At 44.1% G+C, this 22425-nt stretch overlaps 1 protein-coding gene across 3 annotated transcripts; it reads right to left on the minus strand.

The window, feature by feature from the left end:
• Positions 1-3497: 3497 nt before the first annotated feature.
• On the minus strand, positions 3498-22422 carry LOC111859016 (matrix metalloproteinase-17-like). Of its 3 annotated transcripts, none has more exons than XM_072713915.1 (11): positions 22397-22422; positions 20389-20555; positions 13143-13275; positions 12897-13032; positions 12003-12289; positions 10955-11131; positions 8582-8681; positions 7895-7977; positions 6912-7064; positions 4637-4894; positions 3498-4344 (listed from the first exon to the last, which is right to left on the minus strand). In XM_072713915.1, exons 2-11 carry the CDS (start codon positions 20515-20517, stop codon positions 4025-4027), a joined length of 1776 nt encoding a protein of 591 aa, XP_072570016.1. In that variant the 5' UTR covers positions 20518-20555; positions 22397-22422; the 3' UTR covers positions 3498-4024. The 3 variants fall into 3 exon arrangements, with proteins under 3 accessions (XP_072570016.1, XP_072570015.1, XP_072570017.1); XM_072713914.1 differs by lacking the exon at positions 22397-22422 and adding an exon at positions 21726-21935; XM_072713916.1 differs by lacking the exons at positions 20389-20555; positions 22397-22422 and adding an exon at positions 19851-19933.
• Between the last annotated feature and the right edge of the window lie 3 nt (positions 22423-22425).

Below are 22425 nucleotides of genomic sequence, written 5' to 3' on the forward strand. Positions count from 1 at the left end.
AGATCGCACGAGGGTGAAGTTGGCTAATAGGGGATGCTGTTTCGACAGAATCCGGTAGAGGGCACCGTGTATGCAAAATCCAAGGCTCCAAGAATATTTTCACCTTTTCATTTTGCTAAGAAAATGGTAATAATTCTATTTTTTTAAATAAAATTAATTACATTTGGAATCTGAGTTGTATGCTGTTTGATTCATTATTATTATTATTATTAGATATTTCACTGTACATTTTTCAGTTTGATGCCCTCTGAAACTGCTACTCCTTTATTAAGATTTAGTATATAAACACTGTATTTTCTATGCAGATTAAAAGCTTCGTATTCATAGTTTCCCCACAGAGGAAGTGTGCTTGCGGTAGCACATGCTGTGCAGATTATGATAAAGACATTTTAAAAATACAAAATGATGCACCGGTGGGACGCATGTCCCAGCATGCTCCGCACGCAATTATAAATAGCCCTTGTCGTATTGTTGTTGTTGTTTGCACTGTCACCTCATACGTCTGAGATGTGGGTTTGAGTCTCAGCCAGGGTTCCATGTGTGTTGAGTTTGCTTGTTCTCCCCATGTCATTGTGGGTTTTCCTCCAGATACTCTGGCTTCCCTCCTCAGTCCAAAAAACTGCAGAGGCTAATTGGTGTTACGAAATTGGCTGTAGGTGTGAGTGTGTTCTGTGATGGGTTGGTGCCCCATCCTGGGTTATTCCTTGCATTGTGCCCATATCTTCTTGGATAGGTTCTGGACTCCTCATGACCCTGAATAGGACAAGCAGTTTCAGAAAATGAATGGATTAAATGGCTAGCATACCCACAGTGTCACATCGGTCAAGCTCCATGTGTATTGAAAGGACAGGGACACTGAGATGTGTGGTTATTTACAAGACTGAACAAAATTGCAAAGGCAGTCAGGGTAAACCTCTAAACATACATAAATTGCAAGCAAATGTACTATATTAAATAAATTTGAAAGCGTACATAGACTATACATTACCACTGTATTACTCCCATTTTTGAATAAAAAATTAATTTAGAGATTTAAGGCAGCCCATTCAAGGGAGTACTTAAAAAAAGGTCTAGGATAGCCAAGAATTTTCAAGAGTTGGATTTACACAGCCCCAGACAACCAATCATAAGGCAGGATTGCTGAATTAGATTTTAACGCAATGCCTGGTAATAAAAACAAAGAACAAAGTTAGAACGTGAACAAACTTAAAACAACTTTCATAATTCAGACTGCAACAAGCCTGGCTTCAGTGCTGCATGCAGCGACTACACAATGCAGTAATTACCCTGGCCACAGGAAGTCTTAAATTGTTACTGTATTTATTTGTTAGGTATTTATCAAGTTTGCTAGTTCTGACATGTCCAAGATGTCATCTGCAGAATGCGGGCAAGCTCTGCTTCAGGATTGAGTGGCACGTCCTACAAAGTGTACAAGAACTGACCCAAACTCCTGCTAAGACTATTGAAGATCTTGTTGATTATCTGGACAAGGGGTAGGATCCATGAACAGTGGAGAGTGGTGTCACGTTATTACCATACTGGGTAAGTATCGGGTACGTATGAATTAAAAGTAATAGACAGAGAGCAGAGTCACGTTCACATGTTTTACTCTAGAACCAAACAGGAAGCCAGCCCCCTGTGTCCCATCCAAATGGGTCCCAGCTGCAACATCAATATAACTCAACTACTGTATATTCTTTACAGAACAAGTGGCTGAGGGGATGTGGGTCCCTAAGGAAGAGAAGCCCAGCAAGATAGACCAGTTCCATATGCCTGCCTAGTTTTACCGAGGGGGCAGCAAGGTGGCGCAGCGGTTACCACTGTTGCCTCTGAGACCAGGGTTTGAGTCTCCACCTGGTACTCCAGTCTCCTCCCCCCCACACACAGTCCAAAAACACGCCGAGGTTAATTCAAGTTACCAAATTGCTCATAGTTGTGCATGTGTGAGTGAATGTTGTGTGAGTGTGTGCCCTGCAATGGGTTAGTGCCCTGTCCAGGGGTGTTCCCTGCCTTGCCCATGAAAATTTCTGGATAGGTTCCGTGACACACCCATGACCACAAATAGGACAAGTACAGTAAGGCTACAAGCCTCATAGTTCTATACATGAATTGGCTCATCGCTTGGAAGTAGAAGCAGAACTTTGTCTTTTGTTTTCTTACCGGATCTGTATTCATTTGCCATTTTCAAGACTTGTGGCCAATTCACACTTCACTTTTCTGAGTGCACTTTCTCGTGCACAAGATGAGGTGACATACATTTTGTAATCAGGGGTTTGTGCCAGATGGCTGCAGACAGTGTGCATGTAGTCTAGTTGTGTATGTTCTGCAGAAATCATGTGTGTCGACTGCGAAAGCTGACTAGGTATATCCACGAGGTGGTAGCGCTGATTTTCACAGAGCAGTGGTCAACTAAGAATGGGTAGAGGAAGAACAGTTGTTGTTCTAGTAGTTATGGTAAGCGGCTGTATGAGGAGGCGCAGGACGTCCCACACCCCTAATTTTTCATACTGTCCAGGCATTTTATTGCACTCTTAGTGAGGTATTACTGACATTCGGGTGTAATCAAATGATCTGGGGCTGAAAACCTTTCCATAAAAATTTTAAAGTAATAATGTTGGTGAGTTAAAACACACACACACACACACATTTGATTGTTCAGAGTGATCATGATTTTTCCAGGATGACGAGAAGGTAAGACTAAGCAACACTCCGCGTGCCAGATGTTGTCATGACAACAGCCTTAATCGCTGGCTTTCCCGTCTTGTGTTGTATGACCCGTGGTACTGTAGGTATGCAGTCTTTACCCCGCACGTCATTTTGTGTTTCACTGAGTCACTCTATTACCACTTCAAATTTTCCCCCATTTATTTCACCTCATCATTTCATTAAATGATGATTTAATTTCCACTTCACCGCCACCACTAAAACCAATAATACAGCTGAACATGTAGGAGCATTAGACCTGTTCAGCTTTAGCCTGTACTAGTGTAACCTTTGGGTACACACCATTTTACACCCCCACAGTGCATCCAGATTACATTTCTTCTTTCATCTGACCTAACACTTGGTCTCAATTTCAAAAAGCATAAACCATCCAGATTGCAATACTGACCAGGATAAGACAGATTAAAAGATTTTATCCATCCATCCACATTGACCCCTATCTCCTTTTTTCCAGAAAAAAATCCATTATATAGTCTATGAGATGTCTTAAATTTAATTTTTATAAAAATATTTCAGGAGTTAGAAAAGGTAGCTTTCATTTATTTTTTTGCACCTGCTCTGTGTACATATTTATGGATTCTTAAATGTATCTGGATATCTAAACAAATCAGTGAAAGAATGTCATTGTCCATGTGGCAAACATGTATAATTTGGTGTGCTGGTCAGATGTAAAAACTGAATATAATAACTCTCTGGTGATACGAGTAAACCAGAGGAGACCATTAACAGCACAAGACCTGAAGGCAGAGCTGATTGTGATAGAAGGACCACAATTTGGCCACAGATTTTTGGGCGTTTATCAGCAACAAAACGTATTTAAAACCTTAGTATGGACAGGAAGGGTTTTGGCTGGGAAGGAACTGGAATGGAACTGGAATGGAACTGGAATGGACACGGAGGACCACATCTGGAAGGTGATGAAACGATGACACTTTCAGAGTGGCAGCAGCAGGATAAGGACAGAGCAGGGAAACACCATGCAGCAAAGGGCTGTCCTTCCCAAATGGGATTATTACTGCGATCAGAATGGGGCCCAGCCGCCCACAGCAGGGTGCCACAGGAGCAATGGTGCCATTGTCAGGACTTCCACATGCGCTGAAGGCCAAGAAACAAGCTACAACGCTGTTTACAGCAGTAATTAGGATGGCAAACCTGATGTAAAACCACCGGCTTTAAAGGGATCCTACAGGACAGCTGAAAGGCCGCTGTTAGAGTCGTTTTGAGGGTGGGGCGGCTGTCTGTAGGAGGATAGAGGAAAAACCACCCCCCACAGTACTATCTGTCAGCGAGTGCCCCCGCCTCACAGCAGGAGAGTGAGGAACGTGCCGCAGAGGGTCACCAGGAGAGAGAGAGGCGGCCCAAAGAGGCAGGAGCATAGGGCCGTGGCCGAGTCAGATGTGCAGGAGCACACCTCGTAGCTACTCTCGGCGTGGTCGGCATGGTTACGGGCCCGCGGGTGTGTCCTCTCTGTTACGTTAGGCTCCGTGGCGGGCGAGTCTGACTGCATGTCTGTACAGAGTAGCCAGTCCCTCCCCACGGAGCGTGGGAAACCCGGCTCCACCTCCATGGCGCTGTCCTGAAGCTGCCAGTACTCTGTACCCTTGAAGAAGTAGGAGGAACCTGTGGGACAAGGAGAATGGGCGGTCAGAGGTGCCTGTCTCTGCATCTCCATCAGGCTAACAGTCAAGCTATCCTTCCCATGCCGCTTGGCCAGGCTGAGGAGGTCAAAGCCTGTCCCCATGCTTTCTCACTGAAGATGTCCGTCCTGCATTTCAACTAGAAATGTATCTGATTACAGTCAAATCAAGCTTTTGTTGTGTAAATCTCCTTCTGCATTCTACTATGTTTCAGTGGGCGTATGAATCTGGTGTGTGTGTGGATGTGCTGAACAGCACGGCAGATGGGCTGGTACCGTCTGACCAGCGCATGGCGTCGTCCAGTTTAGGGGGTACGCCCTTCCACAGAGCCATGTCTTTGGGGTACCCCGTGTCCATCTGCCGCAGGTGGTCGTCAAAGCGCCAGTACTGGTTGTCCTTGAAGAAGTAGGTCTTGTCGTTGTGGAGCCACACGAAGGCAGCATCCACGCCCTCCATGGGCAGGCCGAAGTCGCTGATCGGCCGGGGGTAGCCCTCTTCTGCGTGGTTATCTTTGAAAACCCAGTACTTGACTCCTGCAGAAGGAAGATCAGTGAACAAACACAGAGCCTGCAGTAAAAGCAGAGCAGCGAGTCACATGGTACAGTATGTGAATGAGCGCTGTTTCTTTAATTTCCTCTGTCTGACACTGACGTTGACATAGTTACGTGCCCCGGAATCTGCGTATGCAGGTAGTTGTCCTTCATGTGTCCGACGGCAGAGCGGTTTCTGTGTTGTAGCTCAGACACGTTTTTCAATAAGCTAGCAGCGCTCCGTGTGAGAGTGAGCAATGTTTAATTCTTCAGAGTTGCAGTTTGCACCCTTTGGCAAGTGGAGCGAGGTATGTGATGTGATTAATGTAAAAAAAAAAAAAAAAATTAATGTAATATTAAATGTCGTGTATTCATTTATAGTTTAAATATGAAGCAACAAAGCCCCTTTTTTGTACACGAGTTTGCTACTTGAATGATTGCATGCAATCTTTATTGTTATATATTGTTTGTATTGTGTATTAAGCAGTTGAACCCGATGTTGCAACTCTGTTTACAACCATTCCTTTTAGTGAAACTTTAAGCAAATATATGTGCATATTTATTTTATTTATTTATTCATTTTTTGTAGTTTTCACGGTGCTCATGATACGGTGGTCAGGGTATTCCTGAATGCTTCCTATGAAGACACAATAAAATTCTGCACCTGATAGAGACTCTCTTCTTTTATTATCGATTCCAAGGGATGCTACACAGTATCCCAGCGGCTATCAGTGTTAATGTGTGTTACATTAAGAGAAACAGAGGAGGCGCTGTTCTCAAATACTGCCCTGCTTATCCTGACTGCTTTACACGCCTCTCAATACACTCATGTCCAGCTTGGCCTAATCATCTTTCAGCTCTTTGAGTGTTTTTTCTGCTACACTGTGGTTCATGCCAGTATTAATCATACCCTCATACTACTTTCTATCTTCAGATGGGTTAAAAAGGTCCCTTTACATAGTGAATTTTGGAAAAAAGTGGATGCAGTGAGGAAACCAGAGGGGAAGACAGTGAACCATTAAGTATCATTCATTAAAACACAAAAAAATGTCAGCACTGAATGGACATCCAGAATTACAATTTCACTTAATTAAACGCCTTTATAGTACAATCCCGTTATAATGGACTTGAAAACAGTCTGTTATATTCAAAGTCTGTTATAGCCAGAGTTGCTGTATGCCCAGAACACAACTACAGGACACCATTTACTCATGCCACACCCCAGCAGACACACTTGTGGTATAGATTATTATATTGTACATGTAGTAATCAAACTTTTCTTGACTGTTGGAAGTATATATGTCCTGTAAGTGGTTATACATGTATGGTACAGTAGTAACCTTGACCTCATTGCTTACTGCATCCCTCCAGCTGCGAGCTTCGTCTGCCGAAGCACAGCGTGCCTGGTGATGGACAGCCGCACAGACCAATCAGTGTTGCCTGCTGTTACGCCATGCCTATTTTTAGAGCGTGACTATTACTAATCCCGACTCCATATCTGCGCTGGATATCACCAGCACGCCACACGCCTTGTAGGCGAATGGTCTCCTCTCGTTTGTATAGTTCTTATGTTCTTATGTCCGTTATAGCCGAACAGAACTACAGCTAAAAGCGGCCCTGGGGACCAAATTGTTTGTCTGTTATTAGCAAAATTCCGTTATATGCGAGTCCGCTATATCCGATGCTTTTTCTGCATGTTCGTAAAGGCGCACGGCCGGGACCAGCGGACCTCACCCATTACAGACGATATTCTGTTATAAGCGAGTCCACTATAACGGGATTTTACTGTATCAATCTCACAGCGTCATTTTATTGTAATAAAGCCAAACCCCACCAAACCCCCTGTTGTCCAGTTAAATCTCACCGCTCACAAGCCCTAACAACTTAATCCACCTCAATAACAAACCCCAGCAACTTAATTGTAAGGTAAGGCAGGGATTTCAGTTCAGTCTTGCAGTTTCTGCAGAAAACAGAACTGCAACCACAAGGGGTCAGCAGTGGAACAAAGATGATCTGGCACCTTTGAAGAAGACAATCTTGTGGTCCCCCGGCCTTTCATATATGGCATCCACGCCGTCCAGGTTAGATGGCAGGCCCCTCCAAAAGCGGCTGATCTCAGCAGGGCGGAGCGACACCAGGTGCTTCTCCCGGGTCAAGCGCCAGAAGTACTTTCCTGGGGAATTGAGAGCCTGTGGTTGTTCTGCACAGATTCTCCTGCGTTATCCTGCATGTCCGTTCAGTGTCATCACACAAAGTGATTAGACGACGAACTGGAGTTTGGCACATAATCCGAAAGTACAAAAGCGTGCTAAAATGTTAAAAACAACTATACAGTATATACATGTGTAATAAATAAATTGTTTGAAGAAGTACATATATACAAGTTGTATACATTGTGTGGCATAAATAATGTGTATGTAGAGCATCTGTGATTGTAGTAAAAGAATGAGTTTCTGTACTTTGTATCAATATATATGTGCCAATATACAGTAACCCCTTCACATTCATGAGGGTTGGGGGCAAAAGCTCCCTGCAAATGTAGAAAATGCACTAATAATACTTGGGCACCCCTAACCTCAACCCGTAACTCTACCCGTCTGCTACCCTGAACTATAACAAAAAGTCTATTTATTACTAATTTCTAAATAAGCAGCACTGTACTGTAAACCATGCATGTCAAATTGCTTTGTCATTTCCTATCTAGATATTTTATATAATATAGAGAGAATCTAAATCAGGCCCTTGTACGTACAAAGTTTTATAAGTTATAAGACAAGGTTGGGTGAGTTTGGTGTGGAAGAACTTGACTGGCTCACACCTAGCCCTGACCTCAACCCTATCAAACACCTTTGGGATGAACTAGAACGGAGTTTCTGAGACAGGCCTTCATGTCCAACAGCTGTGTAATACAGGTCAGCTGTATTGTTCTTAAATGAGTCGGCTTTTATTAAACTAGAAATGCCCAAGTAGGCCCGGCCCGGCCCAGCCCGGCCCAGAGCGTACCTTTGAAGAAAAACGCCTCTCCCCGAATGTGGGCCACAGCATCAAAGGCGGTGCTACATCTGTCCGGGGTGTCTCCTGAAGGACTGGGCAGGGGAACAGCAGAGAGTGAAGCATGGGAAAGCAGAAGTGTAGTGAACATGCATGGTGAGCTCCGGGGTGTCTCCTGAAGGACTGGGCAGGGGAACAGCAGAGAGTGAAGCATGGGAAAGCAGAAGTGTAGTGAACATGCATGGTGAGCTCCGGGGTGTCTCCTGAAGGACTGGGCAGGGGTACAGCAGAGAGTGAAGCATGGGAAAGCAGAAGTGTAGTGAACATGCATGGTGAGCTCCGGGGTGTCTCCTGAAGGACTGGGCAGGGGAACAGCAGAGAGTGAAGCATGGGAAAGCAGAAGTGTAGTGAACATGCATGGTGAGCTCCGGGGTGTCTCCTGAAGGACTGGGCAGGGGTACAGCAGAGAGTGAAGCATGGGAAAGCAGAAGTGTAGTGAACATGCATGGTGAGCTCCGGGGTGTCTCCTGAAGGACTGGGCAGGGGAACAGCAGAGAGTGAAGCATGGGAAAGCAGAAGTGTAGTGAACATGCATGGTGAGCAAAGGGCAGGGACACATGTCGGGGAAGTCAGGGTCAAGCGATGGGGTCCGATTCACGCCGGTTCATCAAAGGACCTAGCATGAGGTGCTCTACTCACAGAATGATGGACCTGTTTTCAGGGAGGTCCAGCAGAATCGGTGATTCTGCAGAATAGGAGTCATCAGGTTGGATGGTGTGCGACACGGAGTCCCGAACCCCTGGAGGATAGAGGATGGTGCATTACACACGGAGAAGACTCGTAAAATAGTGAAGTTTATACCAGCAATGCAGAGAATATCAGAATTAAAACCAGGGGATCCAGAAAATGCCCCTCCCCTCTCACTGCTTTGGCATTGATGCAATGAAGCCCCCTTTTATAAAGGCGAAACCAGTAGAGTCTCGTCTGTGGGCTGAGAAGCTTCCGTTTGCGAAAGTGATGAGTTATAAATAACAGCTAAACTGCCCCTCCCCCAATCAACTAGTGAACTAAATGTACGATGAAATGATGCTTTTTCCCCATTTGGTTGTTTTATCAAATAAATATAAATGAATGAGAACATGACAGTATGAACTTGTCAGGGTCGGTGCCTTCTGGCCCCTCCCTTTGTGACCTTTCCCTATTTGGCCAGCAGGCATTGCTGGTCATTTTGCCTGTGCCCCCTCTTTGTTCTTCAACCCTTGTGTGTTTCCCTTGCTCCCTAGTTTGCCATGTAGCTCATTGGGCTGAGCATGTGGCAAAGAGTATAACTGTCTTAGTCATGGATTTGAAGCTGGTGTCTGATCAGTCTCATCTGTTTATTTGTAATTAATGGGCGTCTGTTCCCCTGTGTTTTTCTGTCTGTCTCCCTTTGAATGACTGCAAGTGGATTGTCACCTTTTACCCGCCAGTGCCATACCATACTGTGACAACACAGGGCAGATGATATGGATATAAAAACACAATACATTATGTTACGTGAGACAAATGGCACAAATAACACACAAACAAAAAAAGAAAATTCGGACAAGAAAAGGAAGGGAAGAAAATGAGGTCTGCTTTCGAAAGAGAATATTGATGCAATGGTTTTATTTTCCTCATCTCCGTATTGCACGGACTCTAATTTTAGTCTAGTATTTCTCTACATAGACGGTGATTCCCATGTTTTATAAAATTTGTGAGTATTAGACATCGTGCGTCTATTTTTTTTTTCCAATTTTATGAAAGAAAGAATGCATTTCATCAGGGAACCAAGTGAGGGGGCAGGGGGAGATTTCCACCTGAGAAGAATAAAACGCCTTGCCAATAATGTGATAAATGCTACAAAATCAGCTTTATATGAAGAGAGTACCACAGAAATTTGTCCCTAAAAAGAGTCTGACATTGGTAATATGGAACTTGTTTGGATTTGCGAAATCCTACTCAGCACAAGCAACAGCTATTTTAATAAAGGGGAATTGGTTTGGTTGTACTGCTCAGTAATTTACAAAATAGCCTTAAAAACTAAAATGAAAAAGAATCGTGATCCTGCCTGAAAAAAATTGTGGTGATATTTTTGCCATATCGACCAGCCTCTTTTCCATCCTTTTTCACCTCCACTACTGCATTTATTCACTTCTATCTGCTTCTCCACCACTCAAGGTCTCACCATTCCCTTCCTATATCTCTCCCTCTTTCACTTTTTGGAATTTCATATTTTCCCCCTTTCCCCCACAAAGATAAACTTCTTCGCCCAGAATTGCTTCCTTTTGTTTTCTACTCTCCTGCTTTTCAGGTGCTTTCCATGCCTCCTTTGCTACCACTGGGGGCTAAAACACTTTCAGAAGGACCTCTTCATGTTTAGATGTATCTCATCCAATGTCTAGTTTGTTCGGAAGTAGTGTATGTGCTTACAGCACATTTTATCCCTTCAGAATTATGACATTCTGGTTGTCATAGTAACAATCTATTTAAACATTATATTTTAAAAGCTCTCCTTTCCCTTCTTCTGTGGTGTCATTAGGTGTTAAAGAGCATTTGTTTGCACAGCAGCAGCTGCAATCAAAAAAGTAACAATACCAGGGCTGGTTAGGGGTTAAGATTGTCATGGTTGGGATTAGGGTTTGCCCATAGAAATTAATAGAGAGTCCCCGCAAAGATGTGGATAAAAACGTGTGTGTGTGTGAGAGAGAGAGAGTGTGAGAGAGTAAATGTTCCCTGCAGTGGATTGATATCCCATCCAGGGAATATTCCTGACTGCCTGTTTGAATAGGCTGAAGGTAGACAGGCTACATCCCAGACCAGGATGAACTGGGAACAGTAGTTGTAGTAACTAAAGGCAATGAAGCGGGTTCAGACCACAAGACTCAGGGAAGGATGATGGCTTGTTAGGTGAAGTTCATTGTAAATTATTGCTGATAATTTTCACACAAAACACTTGACCTCAGATTCTGGATGTTCAGCTAAGTGTTTCCAAATGTAAGCTCAACCTGCAACCATTTGGGGAGAAGAACGCTCAGGCACAGCAAAGCTCACCATAGAGCTGCCAGACGCGGACCTTGTCTTCATACGGAAGGTCGTATTTGAGTGGGTCGCCCACAGGGCCCTGGTAGTACGGTCGCATAATGGACTCCATGGCGGATGTGTGTGCCAGCCCGATGGCATGACCAAACTCATGGACCGCAACCGCAAACAGGTCCATGCCGTGCGAGTCTACAGGAGAAAGAGACAGATGGAACCAGGGTTATCATCTCATGAACACACAACCAATCTGACACCAGCCAGCCTCTGTTTCTGCAGCAGCCAAAGGAAGGTAATTAATGAACTCCGTCTCCAGCCTGTCAGGCAGAAGACGCATCTCACTATCCCAAGGTAGCCCACAAGGGGGCACTGCTGGCAGCGCATATGTGTTCGGTAGAGTGGGGGTGGATTCCAGAGAGATGTGAATCTTAGCTCTTGATCGGAGGACACAGCAGAATCAAAAACACATTCTAGAAATGATGACACTCACAATACCTGCTTTTTATTAATTAATTTCAATTCAATTTTATATGTATAGTACATTTTCACAACATCACCTTGTCTCAATGCTTTACATTATCCCTGCCCAAAGCAGAAGTCTTCAACCAAAGAGACATGATGGGTCAGCCAGTTCCTGGAACACCTGGGGTTAAGGACCTTGCTCAGGAGCCCAATGCTGAAATCAACATTGTCAACCCAGGGATTTGAACCAACAACCTTTGGTCATAATATCCTAACCTGCTGAGCCACAAACCACTCTACTCAAAGAGTGGCAGTACGGTATCTGTGGATGGTCAGGTCTTGGGTGCATGTCTGTGAATGATTGGCAGATATCTGTGGGCACATTCATCTATGGCTGATTTGCTGGAACCGACAGGTGTGTCTAGATGATGGACAGGTGCTTGTAGGTGGACTGTGGGTGGGAGCCACTGAAAATTCCCAGCAGTTTAGCTTGTTAACTTCAGTGAAACAAAAGCCTTCAATGAGTAACTGCTATGAATCTCTGCAATATGTAGTATCCCAGACACCCAGCAAACCCCGAGGCAGCAGAGAAGCCTCCCACCTGGGGACCGAAAGGTCCAGGACTCGTCGTCATCAAAGTGGGTGTCACCCGCAGAGAAGCGCTCCCCAGGGAAGAAGGCATGTGCTACGGTGCCACCAGGTCCGTCGAAAGGGTAGCCGTCATTGTGGTCGGCCTTGGTGAAATCGATCTGGATATCGGCGCGGCTGCTCGCGACCTCGTGGAAGTCTAGTGGCGCGATGTCACTCCAAGCCTTCAGCGCATAGTACATGAGAGCACGGATGGTGTCCCGGCCCAGCAGGTGCGACTCCTTGGGAAATGTTCGGACTCTGCGGTGGGGGGTGGGGGGGGGGTTAACACCGTGATGAGCATTATAGGTTCAGCATCACAATCGACCACTATGGGCAGGAGCCAATCACATGACTGGTTTGTTTAAGTGGGCGGGGCTTTACCAGCTCCGCCTTTTTCACTTTGCTGGGATTTATCATAACAGTGCTTGAGGATTGCAAAGAAGGTCTGTTAAAGACTGCAGGAGAAAGATGAAAGTATTACGACTGAAGCTAAACGAAAGCACGTGCACAGAAAGGAACAAAACAATTCGTAAATCTTCTGTTATTCCTCTGTTGTGTTATTGTGAGTATGAAACTGCTGCCCCAAATTTCTCACTAAAAATTACTGTTGTAATTACACAAATTTTAGTAACATTTATTAGGAGTGTAAGTATGACGAAGAACAGGCTTCAGATAATTAGCCACTGATGGAAACATTGGTAACAAAATAAAAGGTGACATTAAAAAATGCGGATGGTCATAACCATCAAAGCTGATGCACTCCTCCCCCCGGTTGCAAAGACCCCGAACGTGTGCTTGCGGAACCCAATCATGCATTTGCAGACCCCGACTGTATGCTTGTGGGCACGTTGAGACCTGAGTTTACCTCCAGGACAGATGCCTCTTGTTCCACTTGCTCTGGGGTGGCAGGGCCCGGCGGCCTCGGTTTGAGGACTCCTCCGGTACCAGCAGGTCCGGCAGTGAGCAGCGGGGGGTCTTCATCAGAACCAGAGTGGCTTGATCTGAAGGACACGGACACACACATACACACACAGTTCACATGTAACTCCAAATTGCTCTTGTAGTGTAATGTGCAAACAAATACGCATTATTTACACACACACAAACATACCCAGCACCCCTGTCTCCTCCAGGCCTCCAAACTTCTGCATGGCTTTGATGGCCTTGGTCAGAGCCTCTTTGGTCTGTAGTTGGCCAGTTACTGGATCTGGGGGTGGGAGGTACCCAAACTTGCTCAGCCAATCCTGTGCAGAGAAAATGTCATACAGACCTGATTATTCAGACATCAAATAACAGCACGAAACCATGAAAAGGGGCGGCACCTCTGGGGCCAGGGTTCAAGTCTTCACCCCGGTTCTACGTTTGCGGAGTTTGCATGTTCTCAATGTGTTGTCGTAGGGTTTCCTGCAGTTTTCCTGGTTCCTCTCAACAGTCCAAAAACATGCTAAGGTCAATTCAAGTTGCCAAACTGACCTTATGTGTGAGTGATATGTGAATGGAGCATGTCTGTGCCCTGTGATGGGTCGGCACCCCATTTTGGGTTATTCCCTGCTTTATGCCTATAGCTTCTGGGATAGGTTTCAGACCCCTGTTATCTTGTATAGGACAAGTGGTAGTAAAGATGAATGCAGAAAACCAGGAAAACTCTGTATCAGCTTCTCCAGGATTCCTGAACCACCGGTGAAAGTAGGGAAAATGCTAAGTGACGTTCGATAGAGTCTGATTGAGAGGTCGACCCTCATTCCTACTGCCTTTGATGGAACACATCAGTGACCACCTCACCTTGTTCCACCTTCGAGCCTTACCTGAAGTTCTGCCTTTTACTGACAACAATGTAATATCCGTGATCTCAAAAGCAGACAGTCCTACAACTGACTGCTAAATGATTTGTGATCTACGGCCGAAGGGAGCTGGGCCCAGTGCACATAGATACGGTGAAGGAAAATGGAAAAAGCTGGAGTGGAAATGGGGGTTGTGCATATGAGACAAGGGGTCTGTCATGCTGGGGTTACAGAGGTCAAGTGTCCTCGGCCAGATCCCGTGGGCACTTCCTTTTTGTCAGGGTAGCCTGACACTCCAGTGACCTAACAGTCCACATGAAAGGACTAATTGTGTCAACCAGTCTGCCAGTCCAGTGACGACACCCCTCAAGCCCAAGTGGTTGTGGTGAGAGTCACAGGCAATCTTAACAGAATCAGGGCATCTTCGGGTTCTTGCTGAAGAGTATCACAAGGAATACAAGACATGGCAGAATTTAACAGGGCAAAAAACAGGTGCAGACTATGGCCAATCAGCACAGGTGTAGACGAAACTAAACTGAATGCACAGAGCTAGTGATGGCCGAATGTCAAGAGCTGTCTGTTAAAAAAAAGGGCTCAAAGCAGGCCAAGAGCACCATCTAGTGTGGTCAAAACATACAGCAAATGGTTCATGAGGCTTCATTTGGCTACACAGAGTCTTTGGTGCCTTCTTGTGGTCATTTGAAGTAGTAGTCAGATTTCTCACAGGACCAGATTTGGAGTCAGGGGAAGTCAGGAGCCCAGTCAGAAGGTTGTTGGGCTGTATGAACACAAGCAGACTCATCTCAGCACCCCCTCCCCACATGCCTAGTCCTTGTTAGCCCTGGCAGTTGTGAAGTGATTATTTCTTTAAAATCTTTCAGTCACATCAAAGTGCTCATGAGAATCTGTCTAACTGGAAACAGCAGAACATGACAGAATCAGCCTCTTTGTATTCAGCAAATTCTTTCTGGAGCTCAGGATAAAGTGATTGAGGGATATAGGGGCTTGTGTACTTGTATTAACCAAGGAACTCAGCAGTGGCCCTGCGGAACGACCACACTGATCACCAAAGTAGGCGGTAAACTTGGTGAATGACATCACTGACTGCACTGGAAGGTTACTTTTGTAGACACTGTGATATGAATGACTGCCACTGCTAATGGGTGACCATAGACCCATAGACATTGTGTGTGTATGCGTGCGTGTGTGGGCAGAGGGCATGAATACATTACATTGTGGGAATTAAATGTCCCTGCACTGTGATAAAAACATGATATTTTGACGTTTTTTGGTCAGATTTGATAAAAATCTGTGACTACAGTCAAAAAACTAAAAATGCCAAAAATCTTGTGTTTTGTTTGGTTACTTATTGTTAAGCTTAGGGCTGGGTGGGGGGTAAGGTTATCGTAGCTGGGATTAGGGTTACGCCCATAGAAATTAATGGAGAATGGAAAATCCCCACAGATACCTAATCTGTGTGTGTGTGTGTGTTTCTTTGCATGACTGGCAGAGTATTAGGAAAGGAAAGAGTTTAATCTCAAGCACTCTTCAACAGGCTTTACATGGAAGCACCTATCTATCAATCATGTGTGACCTCAGAATCGTGCACCAACGGTGGGGAGTATGATCCCCGACTCGGGCCGTTATTCCACATCAAGGAGCCAGGCTCACTGCCAGTAGGCTGCCACGGCATCCATCCGAGGGCCTCATTTCCATCTGCAGCTTGGAGACATCCGGAAGCGAGTGATGCGAATGAGCGACGAGCGTTAGCATGCGGCTTTGCCCGGGCCCCCCAGTTGAGAGTGCCTGTAGTGATTCTGGAGGTGTTTTCCTTTTTTGGTGCATAGGCCAGCTCCTGCCCGCCTGGCTCCCACCCTGAGTTATTTCAGAATAAAATATGCCTTCACCGTAAAGCCAAGCCAACGGTAATTACAAGTGGCTGTTTATCCTGGGAGGGGCATGGGGGGCACCCTTGATCTGGGTTGTGGAGGAATTATTTTGCTAAAATAATATGGGAACGACCACATGGCATTGATTTGAGGTTTTCTGTACAGAGGAACACCCTCAGACTGTCACGGAAAGAGGCCCGTCTGCTGCGTGTGACATAATCGCCTTCCAATCAAATATCAGCTTCTACTTTGATGCATTCCGTTAACCATTCAATCCACCCTCTGCAAGTCAACTTACATGTACTGACCAATCTAACCAGGTCATTAAACCCCAGAATATGCAACCAACAACCACTGCACTCTGCAGGTTTGTTAGAGTCATTTCTACGCAAAGGCCTTGCATAAAATTTCAGTTAGTTGTGTTTATAGATTACATAATAAGGTTATCTAGCCTGCCTAACATTCAAAAAGTAAATGTAATACAGTGGTACCTCGGTTCTCGAACTCACTAGAACTCGAATTTCTTGAAAGTCGAACAAACCAGTTTGACCTAGAACTCGATCTGAATATCAGAAGTGGAACAGTGAACGCTGACCTAATATAAATTGTACGCGCCAGGAAATGAGTCATACTACAATGCAATTATTACTTGAATGCCTTCTTCACAGACTGGACGATTAACCAAATAAAGCAGCACAACATTACAGTAACTAACAATAAATAAACCACTAACTTACATGTACTATTAGAGCATTTATGTAATTTATTTAAACTTTATTTTACCAGGTAAATTAACTGAAAACCAGTTCTCACTGCTTTACGTGTTATTCGGAAGAAATAGATTACGCACCGGAACTTCCTGGGATACAAACATCATGCGTGCTCTTCAGCCAATAAGGGCAATGGTGTCATTGGTGTGTCGTCACGGAGGCGGTTCCAGTTTGTGCAGCCGGGTGACAGGTCGCAATGAATCTAACCGTAATGCATTGCGTCAGGAACAGAATGCGTTGCTTTAAGCCAGCGCTGTAAACAAGTCGAACGCACCCAATGACCGGACTGGGCTAACAAACCGAAATGCGGACTTAATAGAGGACTAATGACAACAAACAGAAACAGCTGATCATGAGGGGGCGTGGCACACGGAAGGAGCGGACGATCGGGGCAGGACAGGGGTAATGTTGGGATAAGATCTTTATCGTTTTGGAAGCCATTAAGAAAAAAATGCTCTTCTTGTTTTATCCTGTTCATTTTGTGTTTAGATGCTAAGAAAATAAAAAAAACATATTTAGGTGTAATTTTGGGGGGCCGGGAACTAATTAATTGGTTTCCCATTATTTCTTATGGGAAAAATTCGATCAGAACTCAAACTTTTTAGGATTCGATCCATAGTCCGGAACGGATTAAGTTCGAGAACCGAGGTACCACTGTATATACAAATACAATTTCATTTCTTAGGAGTATCCAAAATTAATACAGTAACTATTTCATATTTTATCCAATTACAAACATTTTAATAAAGTTTCTTGGATTACACGTCTTGCAGGCCAATAGAAAAGCAGGGATATAAACTTTGATCCAAGTAACAATCTGCCAGTCGCTAATATGCCAACATAATGTGCTTGTCTAACAGAGTAACAGAGATAGCTCAGTACTGTACTCCACCTCATCCCTTCATAACAGAGTAATAGATGGCTCAGTACTGTGCACCACTTCATCTCTTCCTGACAGAATAACAGAGATAGCTCAGTACTGTACTCCATCTCATCCCTTGCTGTCAGTGTAACAGAGATGGTTCAGTACTGTACTCCACCTCATCCCTTACTGACAGAGTAACAGAGATGGCTCAGTACTGTACTCCACCTCATCCCTTCATGACAGATTAACAGAGACGCCTCACTACTGTACTCCACCTCATCCCTTCCTGACAGAGTATCAGAGTGCTCAGTACTGTACACCATCTCATCCCTTCCTGACAGAGTAACAAAGATGCCTCACTACTGTACTCCACCTCATCCCTTCCTGACAGAGTAACAGAGATGACTCAGTACTGTACGCCATCTCATCCCTTACTGACAGAGTATCAGAGATGGCTCAGAATCATACTCAATCACATCTCTTTCACAGAGATGGCTCAGTACTGTACTCTGTCACATCCCTGCCTTACAGGGTAATAGAGATGTCTCGGTACCATAATGTGTTACAAGTTACTGTCGTTTTCTTTCCACTTCCAATTTTATTTCAGTGTCCTAATTCTGAGCTCCATGGAAGTGGGCAGTGCCATCTGAGATGACATTCATCTACTCGCTTCCTCCTGAATCTAGGACAGCATTTAACTGCGCTGTAAGAGACTGGATCACCAAATAAAAAGCCCCAGGTCTTCATTGTTTGCTGGCATACACCATTAAATTACACAACGCCAATTTTCCACTCTCGCACGCAACACCTCTCTTCATCACATAACTCAAATTTGACAGGTCTATCTATTTGTGTCAGAAAAGAGTATTGCCTTTCACTTCAGCCACTTCTGAGGCAGCAGCGCCGTCTTTCTTGGCTTTCCCGGCTTCCTTCTCAGTTTGATCTCTTCTTTCACGATCCCTCTAATTTAAAACCGCCTTCTGTTGGCTCAATATCCAATTTTTCCAGTGACGGCGATGCTGAACAGACTAAATGTCTACGTCTTTTTGTGAATGAATTTTGTGGAGCCTACGTACAATAAATGAAAAGTCAGCCAAAGCGGGGCTTTAAGCTATATCAGTTGGAACGGAAAGGCAAAGAGAAAGATGTGTGCATGATTATTCGGAAATGAAAGCGACGTACACTAAGAGGGGAAGGGGGATACACACTGAAGCTATTGCCAGATGGAGCTCCCGCTAATGAAATCAGTAGGAAATTAGATTCAAGCCTTAGGAGAGAAACAAGCGAGCGACACTCTAATTGTCATTAAGATCACGGCAAGTTCCGAAAAGGACAAAGAAGGTGTCACTCGTCTAGCCTATAATAGTTCATTTTTAAGACATAAATGCGATTGCGTTTTAACCCGAGGCATTTTTATCACACGATTTATTCTTGCCCATTTTGTGAACTTCTGTTCTGTTATGTCACCTTAAGAAAGTACAGCGAAGTATTTAATATTGTGAAGCAACCAGAAGCATTTAATACAATCTGGTCACTCGGAAAATCAAGAACCGCCTTTATAATGCGTGCAGTTGTACGACAGCATGACGGAGATTAGGAAGTGTTGTCTGAATAAAGACACTCTCACCTAAAATAGCGGTTTCTTTCACGAAATATAGTATGACTTCAAACAGAATGCAGTCTCTCAGCAAAAAAGAAAAAAAAAACCGGTCACAAGACTCTTGAAACTGGGCCAATAAACTGCAAATATCTAGCCTAGTCGTATTTTAAAATGAGGAGTGCAGCTGCGCAATGGTCTTGTTCTAGAGTCTAGACTAGAGGACATTACTGACAGGCAGCGCTTTAACAATCTTCGGCTGGCCGGCGTTTTATTTATTTTTCTATCAAAATAACCAAATGCAAGACGGCACATGTGTTACCAATCTAACAAAGACACGGTGCTGCAGATGTTTCTGAGGTCTTCTTAAATTTGAAATTTAATTTGAAATACCATAAGGTCTTTATAGTTGTGCGTAACTCTGAACTTCACAAACTTCAAGAATCAGATTTCGCTATGAAACTATGGACAGAGCACCCAGGGAGTATAGTAAGTAGTAAACTCATTGAATTCATTCACCCAAACCAGCCAACGATAGACACTTGACCATCTCCTGTCCTGCTCAGCTCCTGTGAGATCACCAAAACCAGCTTTATCAAAAGAAAGAACCTTCCAACAGGAGATGCGCACCCAAACCCAAGACCGAAAACAGCACATACGCCTTTCAAACGATTCATCCCGATGTGATTTTTTTCACCTCGGTCAGACGGAACGCGGTCTGGAGGTCCTCCAGCCTCGGGCTGCATCAAGCCAAAGCGAGTACGGCCAAAACCGAGCTCAAACTGCACCACTTCAGGGAGCCCTACTTTCACGGCTGCTCAGAGTACTCTTGCTTTCTTAAAAGAATCCAAACTTACACAAATTCTTATAAATCAACAGTAAAACTATCGGTTTTTTATATAAAAAGGCAAACATACCAAATCTCCATGTCAGTGTGAATTCAAGACAAATTGTACGGTTACAAATTTATCTGCCCACCCCCAACTTCATCAAATGACACTTAGCAACACGAGTAGGCTATAAATATCATAAATATATCCTATGTCTGTGCGGCTCACAAGAGAGAAAGGTGGGATGCACCAAAACAAGCAAAAAAATAAACATAGGATTTGCATTTCATATGTATACAAATAGGCTACTTGCACAAGTGGCGAAATAAAGTGTCATTATTAAACGGCCTAAATCACAATATAGAAAAGTCACCGTTTGTTACTCAAGACAGTGTGGTTGCGATAATTACAATTGTTTAATGATTACCTATCTGGGGCTAAAAGCAAGTAGCGTAGTTAGTCTTACATTTAAAGACCGGTATGAAGGCATGTTTATTAAGTGTAACTTGATTGTGGATGTACTAATTGCACGCAAGTACAAATCTGATAACTTATGGCAGCAGTTACCGGTGGAGACGGAAAAGCAGGGTTAGGGACCCCAGGACATCGGCTTGGAGTTACTCACCACCCCCGTGTCCATCTGGCTGGCCGTGAGAGACGGCGCTGCCCGGGTCTCCGTTAAAAGCCAAAGGACTGGAAGCAGGATCATGGCTGGGCTGAAACTCCCCAGCCTCCGATCATTTAGTGAAACCATCCCTTCGGCTTCTCCAAAAGCAGCCGCTTCCCAGGATCCTTCATCCGGCGCGATCAGAAGTACACCGTTATTACAGCCTAACTTCTAAATGACTACCCGAGAACATTTAGGGGAGACCTTGTGAACATGCTACGAGATATCTGGCTACACAGCCTAACTCTATGTCGATGGAGGAGAGATAAACGCTTCAGTCTCAGATCCACGCTGCTTTTAAATGATGAATATGCATAATGTAAAATCCTTCGCAATAATAGTAGAAGTAGTAGTTTGCAGTAGTTTAATAAAAGAAAAAGATTTCACAAAGCCCTTTACGGAAGAAAGACGCCCGTGTGGAATAAGATGCACCGGTACAGGTGCATCCGTCAGCGGCGCTCCTGCCGCTCATTGACGCCGAGTTCCGAGCAGCCGACAGCGCAGGGAGAGGAAGCATCGCTGAAAGTGTCCCGTTATACTGAATACTGAGCCCAGCCCCATATGAAATGACTGACGCCACCTTCAACTGCTACTGCATATTTATTTACACGATTTTGCCAACCCCCTACTGGTTCACATGGTGCGCCAGAGAAGACTTGGCTGTGTAGTAACGCCCGCCTCCCGCTAAGCTCATATAAGGTCATATAAAACGCTTTTTTGCAGCTGTTCTGCCATAGCAACGGCTGTTTTACACCGGTTTGGCCATCGATGCAGGCTCACCCTGCAAGACGGTAACAGTGAGCGCAAATCCAGGTAACTTTATGAGTGTGGCGCCACATAATGGATATGTGAGCTGCAGAAACGCAGTTTTATGTTTTACTGCACACAGAAAACACTTCTCTAACATCGTGGCTAAAAAGAAGTTACAGCCTGCGCGAGCAGTAAATTGGACCCAAACCTGTCCCCATCCATAAAGCTCTGTTTTTACATTTTTATATGGAAATTCGGACTTATTTGCTAAGGAAAAGGGCATTTTGATACGACTGTTTTGACTTCGTATAGGTATATTAAAATAAATAACACAACTGCAGTGATTAACAATTACTATGTCTAAAACGTCCAGTACGTGTCTGGAAAACACGTAGGCCCTACTGCCAAGAGTGGTAATACGGCAGTTTCTCCCGGGATTTAAACTCCATGTAGCCTAGTTATTAACAAAATGCAGATGTAAAAAGGCGTTAAATCGTTCATGCATAAATACAGAGGAGACATAAAAGGGGTGCCGAATAACTAACCTGGTCGCCGTAAAATCCGAGATTACGGTTGGTTAAATGATCACTTTAACGGAAAGGATCATTTTGGGGATCTGGATAGGTGGGTGTCTCACTATAATGCAGTACAAAGCATCCACAAAACTTATACCGACCATTATAATACATTATAAAGGTATCTATAGTGCAATAAGTATTATGAATGTACTTATAAATGACTAAAAACATGACCTTAAGTAAAGTGTTACCAGTGGTTTTTTTTTTTTTTGGGGGGGGGGGGGGGTTGTAGTGATGGGTGTCTCATTATAATATATATATAATGTATTGTTATATATATATATATATATATATATATATATATATATATATATATATATATATATATATATATATATTAGGGATGCTCATTTCGATTAATTTTCCCAACCGACAACCGCCGTTCGTTAACCGAACATTAACCGTTAACTGATTAGATTAGAATATTAAATTCCTCTGGGGTCGGCGGTCTCGCCGGCGGGATCTGACAGAAGTTTCGCCAAACCATTTAAATAACTCTGCGAGGTTTTATCATATACACATTTAAAAAACACCCTCAGAAACCTTGGACGGTCTACTTTTCAAAAATATATATAGGTAGAAACTAAATATATTTTTATAGCTTCGTGATACGAATAGAAAGAACAAGAGTGACTGACTTAAGCGTCTGCGTCTCGAAGCAGCTCTG

Source organism: Paramormyrops kingsleyae, chromosome 7 (genome assembly GCF_048594095.1).
Source record: "Paramormyrops kingsleyae isolate MSU_618 chromosome 7, PKINGS_0.4, whole genome shotgun sequence".
Taxonomy (NCBI): Eukaryota; Metazoa; Chordata; class Actinopteri; order Osteoglossiformes; family Mormyridae; genus Paramormyrops; species Paramormyrops kingsleyae.